The sequence below is a fragment of the Coffea arabica genome, chromosome 11e (genome assembly GCF_036785885.1).
Source record: "Coffea arabica cultivar ET-39 chromosome 11e, Coffea Arabica ET-39 HiFi, whole genome shotgun sequence".
Lineage (NCBI taxonomy): Eukaryota > Viridiplantae > Streptophyta > Magnoliopsida > Gentianales > Rubiaceae > Coffea > Coffea arabica.
The window spans coordinates 17,694,858-17,717,270 of record NC_092331.1 but is presented as its reverse complement, the minus strand read 5'-3'; the positions used below and the strand labels follow the sequence as shown (position 1 = coordinate 17,717,270).

Below are 22,413 nucleotides of genomic sequence, written 5' to 3'. Positions count from 1 at the left end.
TACGAGAGCCTCTATGGGGCTCATGTCGGGTACCGGATGCTGGTCAAGAAAACCCTGCTTCTCAGTTATTTTTGGCTAACTCTAAACGAGACGCCCAACTCTTGGTACTCTGTTGTCCTTCTTGTCAGCATCATACTCCGGAGCACCACCACCCGACCAATTTTATGGTCCCCATCACTTCACCCTGACCTTTCGAGCTATGGGGAACAGATATCATTGGACCTTTTCCTCGGATGGTAGGCGGTTATAACCATATAGTTGTGGCCATCGACTACTTCACGAAGTGGGTCGAAACCGAGCCTTTGAGAAATATAACTGGTCTGGCCATTCAAAAATTCTTTTAGAAATGTGTGATTTGTCGCTTTGGCTTGCCCCCGGGTAGTCATCTCGGACAATGGGAAGCAATTTGCGGATAATCCCTTCAAAGCGGGGTGCGAGAACCTGGGAATCAAGCAGCGCTTTACCTCGGTGGGACACCCCCAAGCTAATGGACAGACCGAAAACTTCAACCGAACGTTCCTCCATGGACTCAATACCAGGTTACATCATCTCGGATCTTCTTGGGTAGATGAACTCCCCAGTGTACTGTGGTCCTACTGAACCATGTCGAGGTCTGCTACTCGCGAGACACCCTTCTCCTTAACCTACGGATCTGAGGCAGTAGTCCCCGTTGAATTCATTACTCCAAGTCCTCGGATGGTAGCTTTCACCGCTGAGGTGAATGACGAAGAAAGAAAGATTGACCTCGATCTAACAGACGAGATCAGAGATGCCTTCGCAGCACGGATAGCCCTTCATAAGAATATTTTCGCCAATTATTATAACGCCCGGGTTAAATACTTTCGGTTCAGACCCGGAGACTTGGTCCTACGAAAGAATTCCATTAGTCGATCTGAACCACAAGGCAAGCTAAATCCGAGGTGGGAAGGCCTATACCGAGTTGTAGACGCTAGTCAGAGTGGTTATTGTAAGTTGGCCCACCGGGATGGTGTCCTTGTGCCCCGAACTTGGCATGCCGAAAATCTTAGATTGTATTATCCTTAACTTGTTAAACAGTCAATATTATCTTTGGCATTGCTTTGTGTTTAATGTTTAAGCTATTTTCTTAAACATTACTCCATGGTGTTATTGAAGAAAATAAGGGGACAAGATAAGTGAGAACGAAGTGAATTGGAAAAGAAAAAAAAATAACTTTCATTAATTTCGAAGGAGGAATACAAGTACAAGAAAGAAGCGAGGTGGAAGAAACTCATCTATGAGCCACCCACCTCGGCGGAATCTGCACCCTCTCTACCATCACCCCCAATGTCCGACGCTTGTTTGAATTCGGCCATCTCGCGATTCAATTCTTCTCTGACTTCGGCCAGATCTCGCCCGGACTGGATGCCACTAGCCATGCGGTCGCATAATTTCTTATCATTATTGTTGTAGTTAGGCTTGTCCTTTAGCACGTCTAGCTGCTCCGAAGTCAGAAAGGAAGCCGCATCCTGGACAGCCGTGGTGTAACCGAACATGAAACTTGGCAAAGACAGCTCGCCGAGGTCTTTTATAAAGGCCTCGGAAGAGCAAAAAGCCTCAACCGCCGTACTACCGATCTTCTCTATCACTTCCCGAGAAAACTGCTTCTCTTCTTGCCTTCGTTTCTTTTCTTCCTCGAGGGCAATCTCTAAGGAGTTGAGGATAGTTTTGAAATGTTCCACCTCGGCTGCCGCGATGTCATGTTGTTTCTGAAGTTGGGCCTTTTCTTCTGTAGCCACCTTTAATTCCTCCTCGAGCCGAGATACTCTGTCCATGAGCTCGGCAGGAGGTTGGTTCTCGACCATGTTAGTGTACCTTTGGACGAGCTCGGATAAGAAAGTAGAAGCAGAAGCCCATGCAACCGAAGTGTTTTGCATTAGCTCTTCCGAGGTAAGTTTCTTCACGAATGTGTGATTTCGAGGCAGGCTAGAATGGACGAGGAGGTGATGGGCAACTCTGGGATCCTTATATCTGTCATTGACCGAGACATCCCATTCTGGGCACCGGCGCCAACCGGGATGCCTTTTGTCCTCTCCTTCTGGCACGGATTGGATGAAGTGTCGATTCCAGAGGGAGGATCCAGTGACAGGCGCCTCTGGGGCTTGGAGTTGTTTACCTCGGCCTAGGGGAGGTGGAGCGGCGACTATGACACCGCGGGTGGCTACTCCCTCCAGAATGGCCGAGGTCTTGGAGGTATTTTCTAGGACCGGGATCAATGGGATGGTGGCCGTAGCACCAAGAGCGCTCTTTTTCTTCTGGATCCCTGAGATCTGGCCAAGGGCCTTGCGTTTCTGTGGTCGCTTAACCACTATAGCCGCTCCTAAGGTGATCAGATCCGAAACTCTTGTCACTGCACAAGGAAGAAAGATTAATAAGAATTAAAGAAAGTGAACAACACGAAGTGATGAATGAAAGAATACAATATTTTTGGAACCGAATAGAGAAGTAAGGGGGTCGATTCGGGGTGATCAAAACTCGGCTAATGCCCCCATTGACGAGGACCTCTTCGGGGTAGACCTAGCAATTAATCCTGAGACTCGACCTAAGGAATTTCCGAAAACCTTTCTCATCGTGTTTTTCCAGGGAAGAGTCTTTCGCCAAGGTGGGGGGTCTCCACCAAAAACCCCTAGGGAAATCCTCAACCAGAATGAAAAAGAAATTGTGCTGCTACTCCTTTATGGATGTGGGAGCGTCTTCCACCAATTTTGGCACAGTCTTGCCTCGGTTTCCGAAGTAAAACCACCCTTTCTTACTCCCGCTGTTGTGAATGGTATAGCAACGACGGAAGAGATTGACGGTGGGATTCAGCCCTTGCTCTCAGCAGAGCATCTCGAATCCAACAAGGATCCGGACTGAGTTCGGGACTAGTTGGGTGATTCTAACACCCCAGTGCCTGAGGCAGTCTAGGAAGAATCTGGTAGTGGGCATCCTGAATCCGGCTTCTAATTGGTCCGTGTAGATGGCTACTCTTCCTTTTGGAGGCCGCTCAGCAGTTTGATCTGGCTGAGATGTGTAAATGATGTAATCTCGGTGAAAAGGGTACTTGCGGATCATTTCGTTGGCTGCGGCTTGATCGATGACGCTGTTGAACAACGGCAGTAGGCCGAAGTCAATGCCCGAGAGATCGGAGGGAGTGGTCGGCTCCTATACTCCCTCGTCTCGGGGTACCTCGGATCCGAGCTCATCGTTGTATAATTTCTCGGACCCCTCCTGGGTTGGCCCCGGTAACGCCTCGTCCCTGACGCGTACCTCGACTTCCTCCATCCTCGGGGTAGCTGTGTTCTCTTCCCCCTGTGTTGGGTCTGGCCTCTCCGTTGCTTCGAAGTTTGGCTTGACTGTTTCTCTATGTGTACGGGCAATTCGAGCCATGGTACAAAAAGTAAAAGGAAATGGTGACATTTACTAGTTAAAAGAAAAAAGAAAAGAGGTTGGGATGAGCCGTTAAAGTGGCCTGGGTGATCTCCTTTCCCACACTTCGGATGCCTGCTGTGACTTCAAAGAACTTAATATAATGGGTGCTTATAACTACATGGCGAAAGGGTGGCGCAACACCCCCTATTTATACAAGTATAGGAGAAGGCGAAAGGACGGAGTCCTTTGAGTTTTCCAATGACGCTTCTGCTCTCCTCATTAATGACTGACCGGCATTCTGACTCCTTGTCACGCGTCCTTTCACACTGTCATGATGGCTGACCGCCGTTTCGTCTCTCCTTACTTTATCTGACAGGATAGCTATTCCCCGCTCACACGAAAGCCCAGAGGCTGACCGTTGACCGGCCACTCGCCGAGGCTTGGGGGGCCTAATGATGGTGGTGGTTTCGGCTCGGATTCCACGCTTCGGCTCCTTTCAGAACGGCTTACCCGCCCTTGTCCATGACCAAGTGTCGCTTTGCCGAGATGAGCCTTGTCACGACGCCACCGTCATCTCGTGCATCTCGGCTACCGAGGTGTCCGTCGTCAAGCCCCATAATACCTGATGGGACAACTGGAGCCAAGTCACAATATGTTGCTTACTAGGGGCAAGACAGTTGATAGGACCTGCCTGACGGACCTAATGAGACAGGCTGACATGCCCAGTCTGTCAGGGCATGGGAAGTTGGTCCCAACCGCCATTTCTCTCCGACCGTCTCCTATAAATACAAGGAAGCTACTCTGAAGAGGGGTTCCTTTTCTTTTGGGGGGAAAACTAGTTTACAAGGTATATCACCCACAAGTTTTTTCAATACTTTCTCCTAACCTAAGCTAACTAGATCGTCGAAGGTAAATCGGAGGATTGTACCCCAACTCTGACACTTTGAGCAGGTGATTTCTGTGAGGCTGTACCCACTTTAGGAGAGTTACTCCCGCACCGAGGGGAAGTCGGCTGACTTCAAAAATAACCTCTTCAGTTTTCTTCTCTCTCAAACTATTTCAGTGAGAGTTTTGTTTAGTTTTTATTTTTTCGTTATTTATTTTTCAGATCTATCTAAACTTTATTGGGTCTTCTTGTCAAATCTCAACATCAGTTTTGAATTTGAACCAGTTCGAAAGCAGATCTAAGGGAATAGACATGCACAGATATCTATGAACTGGTTCGTTTAATTGATCAAATTTGATGATTTGTTATTCACAGAGTAATCTTTTATATTTTGTAACTCTGTTAATCTTATGATTTTTCAGATCAAATATATCATTGACATGTTCAATGTATTTTCTGCCATTAGTGTAGATTACTTTGTCAAGCAAATCGTGCTGGACGATTTCTAGTTAGTTTATTAATAATATTGACTTATGTTTTATTAAAAAAATCAATGCAAATTATAATAAATAGAATCTATTGATTAACACATTAAGCCCCCAAAATCCAATGGGAAAACTTAACAAATTATATAAACTTTGAACACATCATCAAATTTCCCTACAACAAAAGTATGTTGTCCTTGAGCATACACTAGCTCAAAGCTTCCAAAAGACAAAGTCAAAATTGCAAAAAGGTAGCAAGTACTTCTCAAAATGAGCTACTAGAATAAGCATCTCATTCTGTTCGACAACTTTTCCAAAATCAGAATGCACAATATCGAACCACTCTCTCATGAATTTCACTGTATGCACTCAAAGTGTTTAAGGGATCACTTTTCACTCAACTCAACCCAATAGAATGACATTGTAATAAGATTGCAAATATATTAGATCTCCATCACATGAAATATGAATTCCAGGCAAAAATTCAAGGGTTTTTATTAAGGGTATACCAAGCTTGAGTAAGATGGAATAAAAAGAAAAATTTAAGAGAAAACATATTAAGGGAATGCCAAAATTTTACTGCACGAATTCAATTATCATCCTTGCACACATTTGTTACACATTTATTGCTCCAAGGCATGTCAGCAACTTCATCAAATTTCGCAAGTGCAAATATATCTAAGCCCTTTGTTCAACTACTAGAACACAACAAATATTCACATGATCAATTGAGAACATATTTTTGTGTTTTTTCTTCTTTTTCAATTTTTTCCTCTATTTATTTTTCATTATTTTCAATTTTTTCCATAAGACATAAATAACATTGAATTATTTAATGTTAGACATTATTATGTCTAAAGACGGGATGAATTTTTTCAATTTTTTTCATCTAGAGTTTTAATTAATTATTTAGATATTTTTTCACATGTCAAGAACTTATCATAGAAAAGTACTTTAGATTATCTCTCAATATATCTAAATTATACCCAATTAAACCTCCCGTCTTTCTTCGGATCACAAGTTTTCAATTGAACCCTTTAACAGCTTGAGTGATTTCAGTTACATCATTCAAACCCTAAATTAATCTCGTATCTAGGTTATGTATGTTCATCTATTTAGTGTCTAGTTGTATATCCTTTCTTAGTCCGTACAAATTCTAAGAGCATGTTTATAGTGATCAATCATAGACATGTAACTAAAACAAGATAGATAAGTCAAGGCAAAAGTCATGAATTTAACTTGAATAATTAATCAATACTCCTTCACAAAACCATAACCCTAGAACTAAATTAGTTCAACATAGTCATACATAAAACCAAGAATTCAAGAAATAAATACAAAGAAGATAACAGTAAGAAAAACTTCTCAATTTGCCTGGCTCTAATCTCCATCTTGATTGCTTCTTCACTCTTGTGTCTTGATCATGATCTCTCAAGAAGAAGATATAAAAGAAAGAACTAAAGTTCGTCTAATATTTCTAACCTCCAAAAACGACCTAAATAACTCCTAAGTTTCAACACAAATTTTGACTAAGCATCTAGAGGACATCCAACGCTAAGTATGGCGCTATGTCCGGCACTGGACATGGTTCCAACTTCCTCCTTTGTTCTTTTCCAGCAAAAGTTCGGCAAGAAATCCGGCAACAAGTTCAGTGTCGGACTTCATTCTTTTCATGTTTTAGTCATGTTTGCAACTTTTTTATTATTTTTTTATTTTATATTGAAAGTGAGAAAGATCAAATCTGAGACCTTCCACATACTCTCCCTTCCCCTGAACCATCCAATCTATCCATCCCCTCCAGTCATGTTTGCAACTAGTTTCCTATTCAATCATGTATTTTTCCTACAAAAAAAAAATACTCAAATTAAGTAGTTTTCATTCAAATTAAGCAAAAAAAATAATTAATTGACAATTTACACATATAAAGTCACTATAATTCACATATTATCAAACTTTCCCACGCTTAGACTGTGCTTATCCCCAAGCACAAGAACTCATAATCACTTCCTACCAAACAACTCATAATCATTGTTAAAGCAAGAAGTCAAAGCAAGTGTCAAATGTCGATAGGATAAGCCAAAAAGGTAAGACTTCGGCTAGCTTTTATTATTGTTAACTCATTTAAGTCCGGTAAGCCAACCTAAGTATATAAAATATTCAACAAGCAATTCCCTTCAAGGGGCAAATCGTTAATAAAAATTTCAAATACATTTATTTAAGCACAAGGATCTACAAGCTAACATATACATACTTGACATTTTTCTTTCTTCTCATTTTTTTTCGAATTTTTTCAATTTCTTCCACACTTGAGTGTTTTTTTTTTCAAATTTTAGCAAGGGAAATACTTATATGTTAGCTGTTCAAGCCTTTTGAAGTGAACTTTAACATTTCCCAAATGAAGGAGTTAGGTTACTCAACTCTTACCGCTCAAGAATCTTTACTCATAGCTACCGTAACTATTTGATGCAAAAGTTGATATCTACTCAATGGAAACTCCCAGTTACTAGACAACTAGTAGAGTATAATCACTCAATAAACACATAAGCACCAACAAAAATAAATACTACTTTATCCAATAATATCAATAGCTAAAATTAATAATCAGCCCAACCTCACAAGAAAAATGCTCAAAAAAATATTCACCATACCCAATTAAGTAAGCCAAAATTTGAAAAAGTCTCAAAATATTAAAATATTCACCAAAGAAGTACTCTAAAGCAATGCCATTCAATATTTAACACATTTATAAATATATATATATATATATAGCCTTGAACAATAATAATTGTAATGCCTCTGTTCCAATGGATACTAATGCTTTGGGTTAGCAATTTTGAACTGTGGTTTCAACTCAAAAAGATTATTGGATTAGCCTGTTGGGGACGGAGTGTGACAAATGGTATCAGAGCAAATCTCACGTGATCTCTATGTGGGGTGAGTCTGGGGCTAAGTGGTGTTATGGTTTCGATTACGCAAAGAAGTGCAAGGAGTTAAGTGCTATGCAGGGCTAAATGTCACGTTCGACGAGGCCCACCTAAAGAACCAACGAGACTGAGTGCCATGTTAGACAGGAGCCACCTCTAGAGCCCAATTGAGCCACTTCTAGAAATCACGCACAACTAAATGGACAATTGGATCGGAACAGGTTTTGCAAGGATACAAAGCTCTAAAAAAGGTAGGGAGAGTGAAATGTCCCACATTGAGACAAAAGAAAAAGGAAAGGTTATATAATATTCAGCCCAATAGGTTACTAATAATTTTGGATTAACCATTTTGAACCTATGATTTCAGTCCAAAAAAGTTATTTGGCTAGCTTGTTGGGCTTGTGGCGTTACAATAACCCTCAAAATACAAGCCATTGCCTTCTAAGGAACAACTAAAAGAATAAAAATTTTTACCCATTTACCATTCTCTTCCCACTTAAAACAACATTGTCCTCAATGTTGGGAAGAAAGCATAATTATGCAATAACAAAGTAAGAAGTGAAAGTAAAACTTCTCTAATAATCAATGTTTTCAGAACCAGACCGGCCGGTTCGATCGGTTGGACTGCGAACCGGACATACCATCGGTCCGGTCTAGTATTAAACCCGGAAGTTAATGAAAAACCGCTAAAAATTGGTTGAACCATATGAACTGCTAAAAACCGCACGAACCGTAACCTGGCGGTTTTCTAATTTTCAAACAAAATGTCAAGAATGTAGCTGTGAAAGTTCGAACCTCGGTCTCCTTGTTCCCATAAGGCACTCTTTACCACTAGACCATAGCTTAGTTTGTTGAGAGTTCTACTTAACTTGACTAAAATATAGTTTAAAAAAATCAAACCCTAACATTAAAAAAAGAAACAGCCGACGCACTTTTCTTTCAAGTTTCAATCTATCACTTTCTCGGCTTCAGGCGGCCAACGGCTCCAGTTCTCCTCTTGAATTTTGTTTTCAATTTTTTCTTCTTAACCTTTTCAAACCCAAATATCCACAACAAAATTTTCTCAAGCCTTCACCTTTATCACTATCATCTTTTGCAGATTGTAGACAAGTTGGAAATTTCAACTTTCACAAGATATTTGAGACTCAAGAGCTTTTCCTGTTTTCCATCATCTTGGTAAGTTTAATTTTTCCTTTTTCAAGGTTTTCATTTTCTATATTATTATCTTTAGCCGATTTTTTTGCATTTTCTTCTTTTTTTTCCCCAATTTTCATCTATTTCCCTTAATTTTTGTTTTATTTTTATTTGATTAATTGAGGATGAAATTATGAATCATTAATTAATTTGCAATCATATTTGGAGAAGCTATTTTTTTGGATGAAGTATCAAATTAAAGAAATTAGACATGGATGAAGTATCAAATTAATAAATTTTGTATCAATGATTGTTCTGTTTTTCTATGCTATTTATTGTGTTTTTATTGCTTTTTCTATGCTGAAGTAATTAGTCTACCAAATGCTCATTCATCTTGAATTTTATAGGTTTCACTAAAGCAACAAAATTAAAGACATGTTAAAGTTGATTTGTGAAAGTTGTCAAACAAAAGCTTAAAAAAAAAGTGCCAAATTGGACCACATGTTTGTATGTCTTGGTAAATTCCTAAATGGTAACCTCAGGACCACATGTTTAGCAGCAATTAATTTTTTATGTGTTTAGTTGTATCTTTGTTTTTTAAAATTTTTTGATTTTTTTTTGTTTGAGCAATTAGATTTATATTTTTATAATAAAATTTTAATTTTTTCAGGTTAAGTTGATAAGATTGTGAAGGTGGTGTTGTTGCTTATCATGTCATTGATGGAAGTTTGTTATTCAAATGGTTTGTCTTGAATACGAGTTAGACTCTTTTATGGACTTTTTTAAGGATTGTAAAAGAATTTCAATATTTATTTTATTTATTTTTGTGTTTTTATTTGTGATAATTGGTGAACATTTGGATTGTATCTATTCATGTTTGTAATGAATTTATGAAAACTTGTGGTGAATTATGATATTTTAATTATATTTATCATTCCAGGTTTTATGTATAACTTTTAGGAAATTTGTTATTATCTCAACTTAAATTTAGTTATGTTGGTGAATTCATTTTAAAAACTTAAGTTATCACCAACCATGTTAAATTGTACATTAGGTGTCAAGTTCAAGTGTAGAATGAAAATCTGTGAAATACTTAACACTCAAGTTGCAAAAAAAAAAAAAAAACCTAGAAAACTGGTGAACCGGCTGGTCGGACCGGTTGGACCGCAAACCAAATCCCTCTCCGGTTCGCTGACCGGTCCAAGTTTAAAAACATTGCTGATAACAGAATTAATGGTGAACACCAAATGGTGGGAAGTTGAATTGTCAGCTAATATCTAGAATGCAGAGCGCGTGACAAAATCCTATTAAAACATGAAAACCATAAAACTCTAAAAATGGGAGTTAAATACATCACCAAATAACACCAACTAAAAGGCAATAAACTATTAAACACACCACCAATCCCAAAAACAAGATAAACAAAGAAAAATACATAAAAGAAAAGTAGCCAATCAAGGGAATTGAGGACCCTACTAGTATGGATGCCAAGAACCAACTCCTCCCCAATGCTAGTCATGTCTCCCTCCATTCCCGTCATCCGCCCCTCAAGCTTCTCCATCAACTGTTGGGTGCCACGAACCTCTGCTAGGACAGTATGCAAAGATCACGAACTAAAAGCTCTTGGGACTGCTGTGATGAACCCTCACCATGCTCCACCCTTTCTATGTCCTCTTCATCCTTATCCTCACCAGTATTCTATGTTTTCAGACTCAGATCGGGTATTGACTCGACTGAACTCAGGGATCAGGGATAAATGGATTTGACCGGGTTCAACCGGAGTCAAATTAAATGATATCATAAATATGTCATAAATATTTATTAATAATATTTAATCAAAATAAGATATAAAATTTATCTTTAAATTGGTGGTTTACAACTTCATAAGTTTAGATTGACATATCGAGATCCTTCTCATAGATGTCATAACTTCAATGTGATGTTATTAATAAAAATTATATAGAAATTAAAATATTATGTAAAATATCTAAAAGCATGCTAATATCAATAAAGGTGTATACATATGTGTTTGATGTGTCAAAGTTGTTTAACAAGAAAGTGCAGAGAAATTAGAACAATCAAATAGCAATTTATATAATTCAATGCATATTTACAAGTTTAAGGTTAAAATTTGTGGAGAATATTTATAGACTATGAAACATTTCTAGGTATGTTAATAGTTTTTCAATATCCAGGACATTAGAATACAATATTGAAAAAGCTTTTTGAACCCTACATTAATATTCCCCCAATTCCTTCCTCCTTGACCTCTAACCGCCGACAAAGGCTTTTCTACTATTATGCTACCTTTTCTTGTTCCTGTTCTCCGTTCATTCCACTCTTCCTTTTTCTTTTTCTTTTTTTTTTTTTTGTAAATCCAAAGAAGGATAGAACATAGAAGGCAGCATAAGCTCTCAAGTCTCAAGCGCATCGATGGCAAAAGCTCTTAGGCAGCCACTCCGAATGTTTTGAGAAACATTTCCCCAGTGTTTTGAGATGGACGAATTCGAAGAGATTGAGCAATCTTTAAGTTTTTCCAGCGAATTTTTGACGATGCTCTTGATTTTATAGTTCTCTTGATATGGATTCATTGCAAGAGTAAGCTTTACAATAGACATTGAAGTCTTGTCTGTTCTAGGTTCTAACTGCAACTTCAAGAACAAAGTGGACATGCTAGTCTTGTCCATGCTTTCTGCTTTTTTTTTTTTAGTTTCTATTTCCATTCTTATTTCTTATTTCTTTTCAGGATTTCCATTCTTATATCCTTAGGCATTATTTCAAAACTAACAAATAATCAAACTTTTATCTTTTTTCTTCAAACTGCTCTTTTTTTCATCTCTCTTTCCTTTTTTTTTTTGGTCTTTTCCCATATCTAAGATTAAATCTTATTTAGAAAAAGATATCAAGCACTGATTATGGTGGCTAAATTGAAGGAGCTAAGGAGGTGAAAATGGGTTTCTAGAGAGGTGAGAGATCAGTAGGGATTTAGATAGGCAAAGGAAAAAAAAGGCAACAAAAAGGGCAAATAAAAAACCAGGTTCTCATTGATTTTACCGGTTTCCGGTCAAATCCGATTGTGACCCGAGTTTGACCGAGTTTGTGTCATATGAGTTTTTAGAGCAATTCGGACCGGACACTTGATCGATTTTCGGTTAAACCGGTCGGACCGATCGATTTGGTCCGAGTTTAAAAACACTGCTTGAGACTTGCAGCATTAGGCTCAGGGTGGTAGGCAATACATGTAATGGTAGAGCGATTAACAATCATAGTTGCAACCTATGTTGGTTCCCTTACCAAATCCACACCAGAATGCTAAAAAATCATAGTAAGGAGGTGACCATGAGGAAATGCGTTTTTTATCCCCTCGTACCCAGCGGTGCAAGTCATAGTACCCATAATGATAGCAACTAGCGAAATCCCATCGATGCCACCGAACCCATTCTCCAACTGGTCTAAGAAATAACAATCGGTGACACACACTTCATTCTTACTACTAGAGGCAAGCATAATATTATGATTAAACAGATATATACCTCAACTGTAAAGACTTGGTAGGAATGTGTGACATATAGAACTTAGCTTCCTGTGTCTGGATCTAATATCTCTCTCAGTTAGCTACCTGAGCAAAATTTAGGATGCGAAGACTCAAAAACCCAATTAGGATCGCCATTCACAAGATACTTCCCATGATAAAAAATAGGGCCATCATTCTTGGCACCCGACAATGTAGGTAACCCAACACGAGTCACAACAATCAATGCCCCTTTTACATAGCTTTCAACTAGCACCAGATTAAACACATCCTTGTTTTTAATATTAGCATAGAACTGACGCAACATGGGCTAGGTAATATGCCTTCAGCAAATTCAACCAACAATCCCAACCAATATTAACAAACAAATCCTAGAAATTATAGTCAGTATCAAAAGCAGGATCAAGGTCTGCCTCTGTAAAACTTTATTATTAACATGGGCTGCATACCAAGTTTTATTCTCAACAGAGAGAAATTGGGAATTATCAAATACTGGTGCGGGCACCAGTAGTTGACCTCACCCTTTTAGGACATGAAGGCATCACAATAATCACACAACAAGAACAAATCTACCAATGTACCCGACTCACCATGCATTCACAACTAGCCCAACACAGAGTATTTTTTCCAAACTTTAATATTTCAAAATAATGAGCAAAACACAACTAAGAAACATGTAAACAATCCATCAAACACCAGAAAATCACCCAAAAAATTCAATAGAAATTCATCCAAAAATTCCCTAAAGATTCACACACACTACACCAAGAACACACACTAGCCAATTTGCAAATTATGGCGAATTTGAAATGCTAAATTAACAAGAGATCAAATAAGAATTACTCCCCTGCCAAAAAATAAAAGCAAAAGCCACTTCATTTCAAGCTCCAATTTGGCAAAATTTTGAAAGATTGTGAACCTAGGGCTTGAGAGTTGAATTTGCTCCAACAATCCATTTGGCTGTGTTCTTACTTGTCAAATCTGCTTGAACTTGGAAAAATAAATGGATTAGGTTTAATTTTATAGCGAGTTTTGAAGTAAAGTGTGTTGAGAAAAGGATTTGATACTGAGTATATGGAGGAATTTGAATAAAGGAAAAAGAAATCAAGAAAAAGGAAAAAAAATGCATAGTTGGACTTTAGTCCGAACTTAGAGCTAGGCTTCATTTGATCCGTGCTTTTTCTTTTTCTTTTTTTTGTGTTTTCACAGCAAACTTCCAGTCCTGAGTTCCTGCAAAACAAACAAAAGTTCAATTAATAATGAAATCAAATAAAACAAAATATCAAAAAGAAAACTGGAAAGAAAATCAAGTTGCCTCCTGAAAAGTGTTAAATTTAACGTCTTTAACTCGATTGGACAACACTCTTAACATCTTGTCAATGTTACTTTTCGTACTATTCCAATTTTATCACCTTCAAGATATAATTTCAACCTTTGCCCATTAACCACAAATGGATCTTGCCCTTCTGTTCAAATTTCAAGACCACCATACCGACCAATCGGGGTAATTACGAGAGGACCCAACCACCTCGATTTCAACTTACCAGGAAACAAGTTAAAACAAGAAATGAGTAATAGTTTTTTGCCCTATTTGGAATTCATGTCGAACTGTCTACTTATCATGCCATGCTTTGACTCTTTCCTTATAGATACAAGCATTCTCATATGCCTCTCGTTGAATCTCCTCAAACTCATTCAAATGAAGCAATCTATTTTTTTTTCAGCACTTTTGAGGTCAAAATTATGTGTTTTGACTACCCAATAAGCTAGATGCTCTAATTTCATTGACAAATGACATGACTTACGATAAACTAATTGATATGGGAACATACCAAAGGAGTCTTGTAAGCAGTCCGATATACTCATAAAAAATCATCAAGCTTTATTACCCAATCCTTCTAGATGAATTCATTATCTTTTCTAATATTTGCTTAATCTTCCTATTGGACACCTCAACTTGACCACCAGTCTAATGATAATAAGTAGTACCACTGTAGAACTTGACACCATATCTAGCCAACAATGCCCAAAATTAAACATTTTCAAATGAACTCCATGATCACTCAATATTGCACGCGACACTCTAAAGCATGTGAAAATATTTTTCCTGACAAATTTTACCATACTTTGCCTCTTATTATCCGTAAACAGCCCACTATTTCTACCCATTTCGTAATATAATCCATTGCAATTAAAATATACAAATTCTCAGAACCCTTCTTATCTTTTATCTCTAAGTCGAACACTTACAATAGTAAGATCCAACGAATCAACATGGGTTTTGCATCCTTTTCACACAATAAATACTTGATAGCAAAGTGGTCAGTATAGATAATAACTTTAGAATCAACAAGATAAGAGCAAATTTTTTAAAAGCAAATACAATAGTTAGAAACCCTTTCTCAGCAGTAGCATAATTCACTAGTGCATCATTAAGAACTTTACAAGAACATTAATTTAAAAGGTAAATTCTAATCAAGTGCAGTGACTATAGGTGTAGATGTAAACACTTTCTTTATCTTATTAAAAGTTTCAAGATGAGCATCAACAAAGATAAAAGCTACAACTTTAGACAACAAGGCACATAAATATTTAGTTACATTGAGAAAATCTTTTATGAATATTCTACAAAATCCAGCATGATTAAGATAACTCCTAACAGCACGGATAAAGTCAGGTAGGGATAATCTTTCAATTACTCCTACCTTTATCCTGTCCATCTCTATGCCGTTTTCAAAAAACTAATGGCCCAAAATAATATCTTCACAAACTATAAAGTGCCTTTTTTTTTCTAATTTAATACCAAACTAGTTTTGTACCCATTCGTTGAATGGGAATTGTTTAAAAATAATAAATTATTTACTGTAGTTCATAAAAATATTTGCATAAAATACAAACTTATTGTATAATCTATTATAACCTTTCTTAAATACATTACTATGTGCACATTGTTATTCAAAAATACTCTTATAATGTAAATTTAAACATCTAATTCAGTGATTAATAATTCAAAAATGCAAAAAAAAAATTCAACGATATGATAACATTCAAAAACTTGAAAATAGGCAAGATCAAATCTTAGCTGATCTTCTGTAAACAAAAGAATGGCCAACCCGTTACCAAAACATCAATTTTGGTATTTAATATAAATGGCTTAAAGGTTAATGTGAAATGAAAAGAAGCCGAATGAAGTATTAATAAAAGATCAGAATTCAGAATCAATCAAGTCATAGGAATAAAGCAACCTTCTAAATCTATTCACGGCTAATAGAAGCAAAACGAAAACATAAGATGTATTTTGCTCTTAAGTCAAAAACATAAAAAATCTAAATAGTCTGATGTATATTGCATGACGTGAACTGTTGTATAACAATGAACTTGATGCCTTGCCATTTATGTAATCAGTGACACCTTCTTGTTCTTTAGAAACTTTCTACCAAAGTCTAAAAAAAAACATTGAAAGCTACACAAAATTTTTTTAACCCCAGAAACCTAGAAAATAAAAAAAAAATTAGTACATTGTTGAAGACAATTAATAAATCGTGTGAAAACACATAGTTTAAAAGGCCACTTTTAAATCACTAACCAAAATCCAATATGTGTTCTACTTGAATTGAAGAGTGAATCCATAAATTGAAATAACAAATTAATTACAAAAACCTTGCCAGAAATAAAAACCAAACTGTAACTTTTGAAGACTTACTTAGAAAATTCAAATTCAATGACCTAGCTATGAACAGGTTGTAGGAAATTACAGACCACATACAGCGAGCATAAACAAAGTCCAAATGCGGTCCTTGCATTGAAGGGAATAAAAACGAAGTTCCAAATCCGGTCCTTGCATTGAAGTAAAAAAAAAAAAACTTTCCAAAAAAATTGGTGGAAAAGTGTAAACATTTTCACTGCTTGATAAAGTGATGAGTAATAGATCGAGAACCATATATATGAGTAAAAATGTAGAGTATCTGCGATAACGATAATCTGATAAAGATAATCTAATATTTGAATTGATATTTCGAACTATTGAGTTGAAGATGAGAGAGAGTTAAAAACATAATTCAAAATTATTTATACTAATCCGCATGAAATTTAGGCTTGACGATTAGGGTTAAGGAAAAAAAGGTGAAAGAATGGAAGAGATAATTATGGGAGAATTATCTAGAATTATAAAGGCAAGAGAAAAAAGAGGGATGGAATAGCGTAGGTTATTAGGGGGTTAACTCATAAAGTGCGTTGCACCTACTTGCCTTGTCGTTAAGCCACGTAGGAAAGAGACAAAATAAAAGGATAAGAATGAGAGTACGACTTGATTATATATATATATATATATATATATATATATATGATTAGACTCTTCGCACCTTTTCAAGACACGGTTCAAATTAAAAAAATCATCCATAAAATCTAATCATATCTTTCACCATATCTAAGAAAATGGTTATCATGCACCGTTAGGAGGTAGCTGGAGCATTGCAAAGTCCAAAAGACATTCTTCTATACATAAATGTACCATATGGGCATATGAAAGTTGTCTTTTTCTAATCCTATGGAACAATTGGGATTTAATTATAACTCGAATAACCATGTAGAAAGCAAAAAAACTTCTGGCCAGCCTATCTTTCTAGAATTTGAACCACAAATGGTGGTGAAAAATATGGTGGTGAAAAATGGTCCTCCCTTGTGGCGGTATTCAATTTCCTGTAATTAATGCAGACACACAATCTAGTGATAGTGCGTGTGGGGGTTAATTCATCTTTCTCATTCTTTGCCACTATCATTCTTCCCTTATTCGATACTACTTGCACAACTCACACAAGAACTATCAGAAATAGGATAAAGAATCCTTACATCAAGTAATTTAATTACCTTTGCACGAACTACTTCTTTCATATTTGGGTTGAGTCTTCTCTGATTCTCAACTGAAGGTTTAGCAATTTCCCCTATTAAAATACTATATGACCATAGACAGACTAATACATTTGATATTTGAAATGCTCCAATCAATAGCCATCTTATGTTCACGTAGCACTCTTAACAATTTTTCAGTCTCAACTTGGCTTAATAAATAATAACAAGAAAAATATCATTAGATTCTAGAAAAACAAACTTCAAATGAGCAGGTAAAGGTTTAAGTTCCAATTTAGGATAAGAATTTTCATTAATTGCAGCAATTTTTTCAAACTGCCAACCTTTTGCATATGAAAGCTCCCCTTGCCTTTCTAAAAAAGCTTCAAAGAGTTTAAGAAATTAATGTCCTTTACATTCTCATCTAAACATAATATAGTGACACTCTGGTAAATCATTAAATGACTCAGAAGCAAAAGCTTTATTGGAAAAAGTATCTAAGACATCAATTCGTAAATATGACTCATCATGATTAGCCTTTATTTTACCTATTTTGATTAGTGTTTAGGGTAAGTTTTTGGTGTGTTTTAAATTAAAATGGAAGAATTGAATTTCTTTATTAGTTACTTTTTATACAAGTAGTGTTTTTTAACCAAAACATACAAAAGTGTTGGTTAATATGCAAATTTGTGTTATTTTTGTAGGTTTTGATATCATATAAATTGATTCAAGTCAAAAAGAGTTTAACAGCTTTGATACACTTTGGTATTTTGGTTATATTTTGAGTTACAAGTATCGGATTGAGGTAATTCTTGACCCATTTTGAAACTAAGACATAGCTCTACAATTCTTGGGAAGACAGCAAAATCTAGTTTATTGATTTTCCTAGTCAAAAGTCGAAATACATTCAGGAAAATTTCTATCGAAAGCTGAAACAGAACATTTACCAGTCATGGTTATTTTGTCATTTCTCTACCTACAGAGATCCAAATGAGATTATTCTTAATAATTGGAAAGCTAATTCAAAGAGATACAACTTTTATGTTTTGTTCAAGAGCTAATTCGTGTTCTATCATCAAGAAAATTGGTCCAAAAATAGAGCAAAGTTGAGAATTGAGCAGAAAGTGCAAAACTAAGTATAGAGAAAATTTTCCATTTTAACTTAAAAAACACCAAAAACTTACCCTAAAACATAACTAAAAATACGTAAAATAAAGGCTAATCAAACTCTCCCTCACTTGAACTTTTGCTTGTTCTCAAGCAATTAAGAGTTACAAATCATCATAATAGTTTAAATATATCTGTTTGTACTCCTGTATCTTTCAAATTAATTTCCTTAATAACAAGGTAAATCACCATTATACAACCATTCAATCTACCACAATATCAAGAATTAAGACTTGTTCAACTCATTTTCACCCCTCAACTTAATTTCACTTTTAAACAGCTCATATAGTCAAGTCAAGACAAACAAATTCCATGACCATCTTTGTTATTCAAAGAGGCATTTATTTAATACATAAATAACTTTCTCAAGTAGTGAAGATGTCTTTTGAACTGAAAATTGACATTGGTAGATGAAGATCTCTGATTACTCAATTTCAGCACTAAGAAGAGTTGATTTGCATACTCATAATTCAAGAGCCATTTTACGTGAAAGTCAACATTTGTAGATGAAAACTTTCGATTAGTAAACTTTAAGAATCATTGGAGTAAACATTTGTATTATTTCTTTTTTCTTTTGTTTTTCTTCTCTTTTTCTTTTTTTGTCATTGTTTAAGTAACTTCCCTCATATATAATGATCATAGAAAAAATAATGCAAATATTGACCATATTCATTACTCAAATTGTGAAATTCAATCAAGATAGGAAACTTATCAAACATGCAAAATTCAAGGTATAACTACTTCCACTTTACAAGATATATTTTTTCATAGCAAAAATTATAGTCATATAAGAGCTATTTTCAAGTCAAATAAGGAATGAAATTCTTAAAACACATCAATATTACTTCAAAGGAAGAAATTGACTACTCATGGTCATGAAATTTTTTTTAAAATTGTGAAAATTTTGAACTATTTTTCTCTTCCCCCCCCCACACTTAAAGTGTACATTGTCCTCACTATGTAAAAAGAAAAAGCAAGAGTAAAAAAAAATACTCCCTCTATGGTAAATTGCCCTTTTGCTTGCAACCTTCATCTTTCTTGAATTGTAACCATTCCCCTTCATAACGAATCAAAAACATCAAAAATGCAAAATAAGGTGATACGAACGTCGCCAACCTTGTGACGAAACCCGTAAAAGATTAGATTCAGGATCGACAAGAGGACACCAAGTTTGGAGCGGATGACCTCAACCCGTTAATCACGTGGTTAACGAACCTTGGTATAATGGTAGAAGACGCCACAACCTAGTGCGATTCTAGATTGATAAGTCACGAACACCTAGAGAAATTCTAAGGTATTCAAGAAGCCTTGGAGAAACCAAGAAAACTCTCAAAATCTGATTTATTCATTGAATGCCAAAACCATTGGAAGTGTAGGCTATTTATAGCCTTACATAGAGATGAACAACTAAATGTGGAACTAGTCTAGAGTTGTGGTCTTGGCTAAGACTAACAATTGTAGGCTTGACTATTTCCATAAGACTAAGAATGAGGTCATCCCTTAGGTAAACAACCTTATGAGGTCATCCCTTAGGTAAACAACCTTATGAGGTCATCGCTTAGGTAAATAACCTTATGAGGTCATCGCTTAGGTAAATAAAAGCAAGGCTATGGACCATTAAGCCCTTATTACAAACGACTTAACTAAAATAGCAAATGTGACTAGATGGGCAGAAGACGCATCCTTATAAAGCGTGTCTGTGCCTTATAACGTCTTTGCTGCGGTGAACCTGAATGAACTGCTCGAGCTCGTGTAACCAGTCCTAGTGGGACTTGAACCTTATCCGATGGCATAGCTTGACTCGTATCATTCCCCTTCTCTTGAAAGCAATTTGCCCACAAATTGAAGCATGAATGATGATAAGAAGAGTTACATGCCGTCGAGTCAATTTTGTTATGATTACCATAATTTTCATCCAATGCATAAACCACTTGCGAAGCTGGAAAGTAAACATTGTTGAACCTTGAATCTCACGAACCAGTTTCAATGTATGCCCAACTTGATCGCTTGTGATCATGAGGTAAGGATCCTCAAAGTGATGCGATGTAGATCCTATGAAATCATAATCCGGCTCGAACACACTTGCAAGGTACCAAGGCGGATTTGGTGATGTTGGAGCTTCATGTGGACTAAGAGCAAGACGAAAATCATAATGGTCATTGAGGTACGTGTTCTTTAAACGAACCCTTGGTACACAACGATCCCTAAAATGTGGAGTGTTCCCTTCAAGACGAGCTCGAATCAACTCCCCTTTGGTGTGGACTGATTTGAGTTGACATTGTTCCATGAACGGATACCAACGGGGTTTAACTCTTGGAGTGCCAACTCCATGGAGGCTTGCAAAGTCTACAATTGATTTTGGAATGGAACACACCAAGATCAACTCAACTTGCCTTTGCTTGATCTGTATAAAAGTAGAAACACTAAACAAAGCGAAGGTAAGTTCGTTAGGAAAATAATAGGCCTTTACCGGGTTGCTCAAGATCAGCCCACTTTCTCTCTTTTCTTCCTTTTTACCACCCATCTCATTAGATTTTTCTATCTCTTTTTCTAGTTCAACAGCTGACCCTTTCATCTCATTACTTTCAACTCCCTCGGGTTTTACCTCTTCAGGCACAATTCCCTCATCTAGCTTTTTCTCCATTCTATAACGCTCAAGCTCACTTTTCATGCATGCTAGATCAATACAAAGTTGGTCATAAGTAAGTGATACAAGTGCAAGACGACGACTATTAAATAAGAAGGAATACTTATTAGTATGTCCGTCATATTTAATTTCTCGCCTCGACATCCATGCTTTGCCCAACAACACATGTGTCACTTGAATTGGGACTACATCACACAACACCTCATCCACATATTTGCCAATTTGAATAGGTACAAGCGTGTGTTTAGTAACCCAAACATCACCATGAGCACTCGACAACTTATACGGTTGAAGATGATCAATGGTTGGAAGATTTAATTTGTGAACCATGATAGCGCTTGCAAGATTGACTTCACAACTCCTATCAATGGCCAAGCTGCATGTTTTATCTTTGACACCACAACGAGTATAAAACCAACAATGCAACTGAGATTTGACGATGTCCAACTGCTCATTTACACCACGTAATGCCACTTCGTCGACTCCCTTAGGATCAGGATGAAGATGTTGTAAGCTAGCTTTTAAATGCCTCGTATTCGCCATGATGTATTGAGGAAACCTCTTAACTAGCTCTGATTACCAACTGATACGAACGTCGCCAACCTTGTGACGAAACCCGTAAAAGATTAGATTCAGGATCGACAAGAGGACACCAAGTTTGGAGCGGATGACCTCAACCCGTTAATCACGTGGTTAACGAACCTTGGTATAATGGTAGAAGACGCCACAACCTAGTGCGATTCTAGATTGATAAGTCACGAACACCTAGAGAAATTCTAAGGTATTCAAGAAGCCTTGGAGAAACCAAGAAAACTCTCAAAATCTGATTTATTCATTGAATGCCAAAACCATTGGAAGTGTAGGCTATTTATAGCCTTACATAGAGATGAACAACTAAATGTGGAACTAGTCTAGAGTTGTGGTCTTGGCTAAGACTAACAATTGTAGGCTTGACTATTTCCATAAGACTAAGAATGAGGTCATCCCTTAGGTAAACAACCTTATGAGGTCATCCCTTAGGTAAACAACCTTATGAGGTCATCGCTTAGGTAAATAACCTTATGAGGTCATCGCTTAGGTAAATAAAGCAAGGCTATGGACCATTAAGCCCTTATTACAAACGACTTAACTAAAATAGCAAATGTGACTAGATGGGCAGAAGACGCATCCTTATAAAGCGTGTCTGTGCCTTATAACGTCTTTGCTGCGGTGAACCTGAATGAACTGCTCGAGCTCGTGTAACCAGTCCTAGTGGGACTTGAACCTTATCCGATGGCATAGCTTGACTCGTATCACTTAAGGAAAGAAACCGAGAGAGAAAGCTCACTTCATTCCATCTTGATTCCTAGCTTAGTGGAGAGAAAACTGAAAATCTAAACTAATTAACTTCTAAATTGGGAGGTTAGGAAGCTTGGGGTGCTAAA

At 36.7% G+C, this 22,413-nt stretch overlaps 1 protein-coding gene across 1 annotated transcript; it reads left to right on the top strand.

Moving 5' to 3' along the window:
- The first annotated feature begins 603 nt into the window (after positions 1-603).
- LOC140021176 (uncharacterized) lies at positions 604-1,044 on the top strand. The gene has a single exon (XM_072071951.1). The coding sequence runs from the start codon at positions 604-606 to the stop codon at positions 1,042-1,044; it is 441 nt and encodes a 146-aa protein (XP_071928052.1).
- Positions 1,045-22,413: the final 21,369 nt, after the last annotated feature.

Excerpts from the sequence above, each read along its gene's own strand:
- LOC140021176 (XM_072071951.1), top strand. The coding sequence starts at position 604 with ATGTCGAGGTCTGCTACTCGCGAGACACCCTTCTCCTTAACCTACGGA.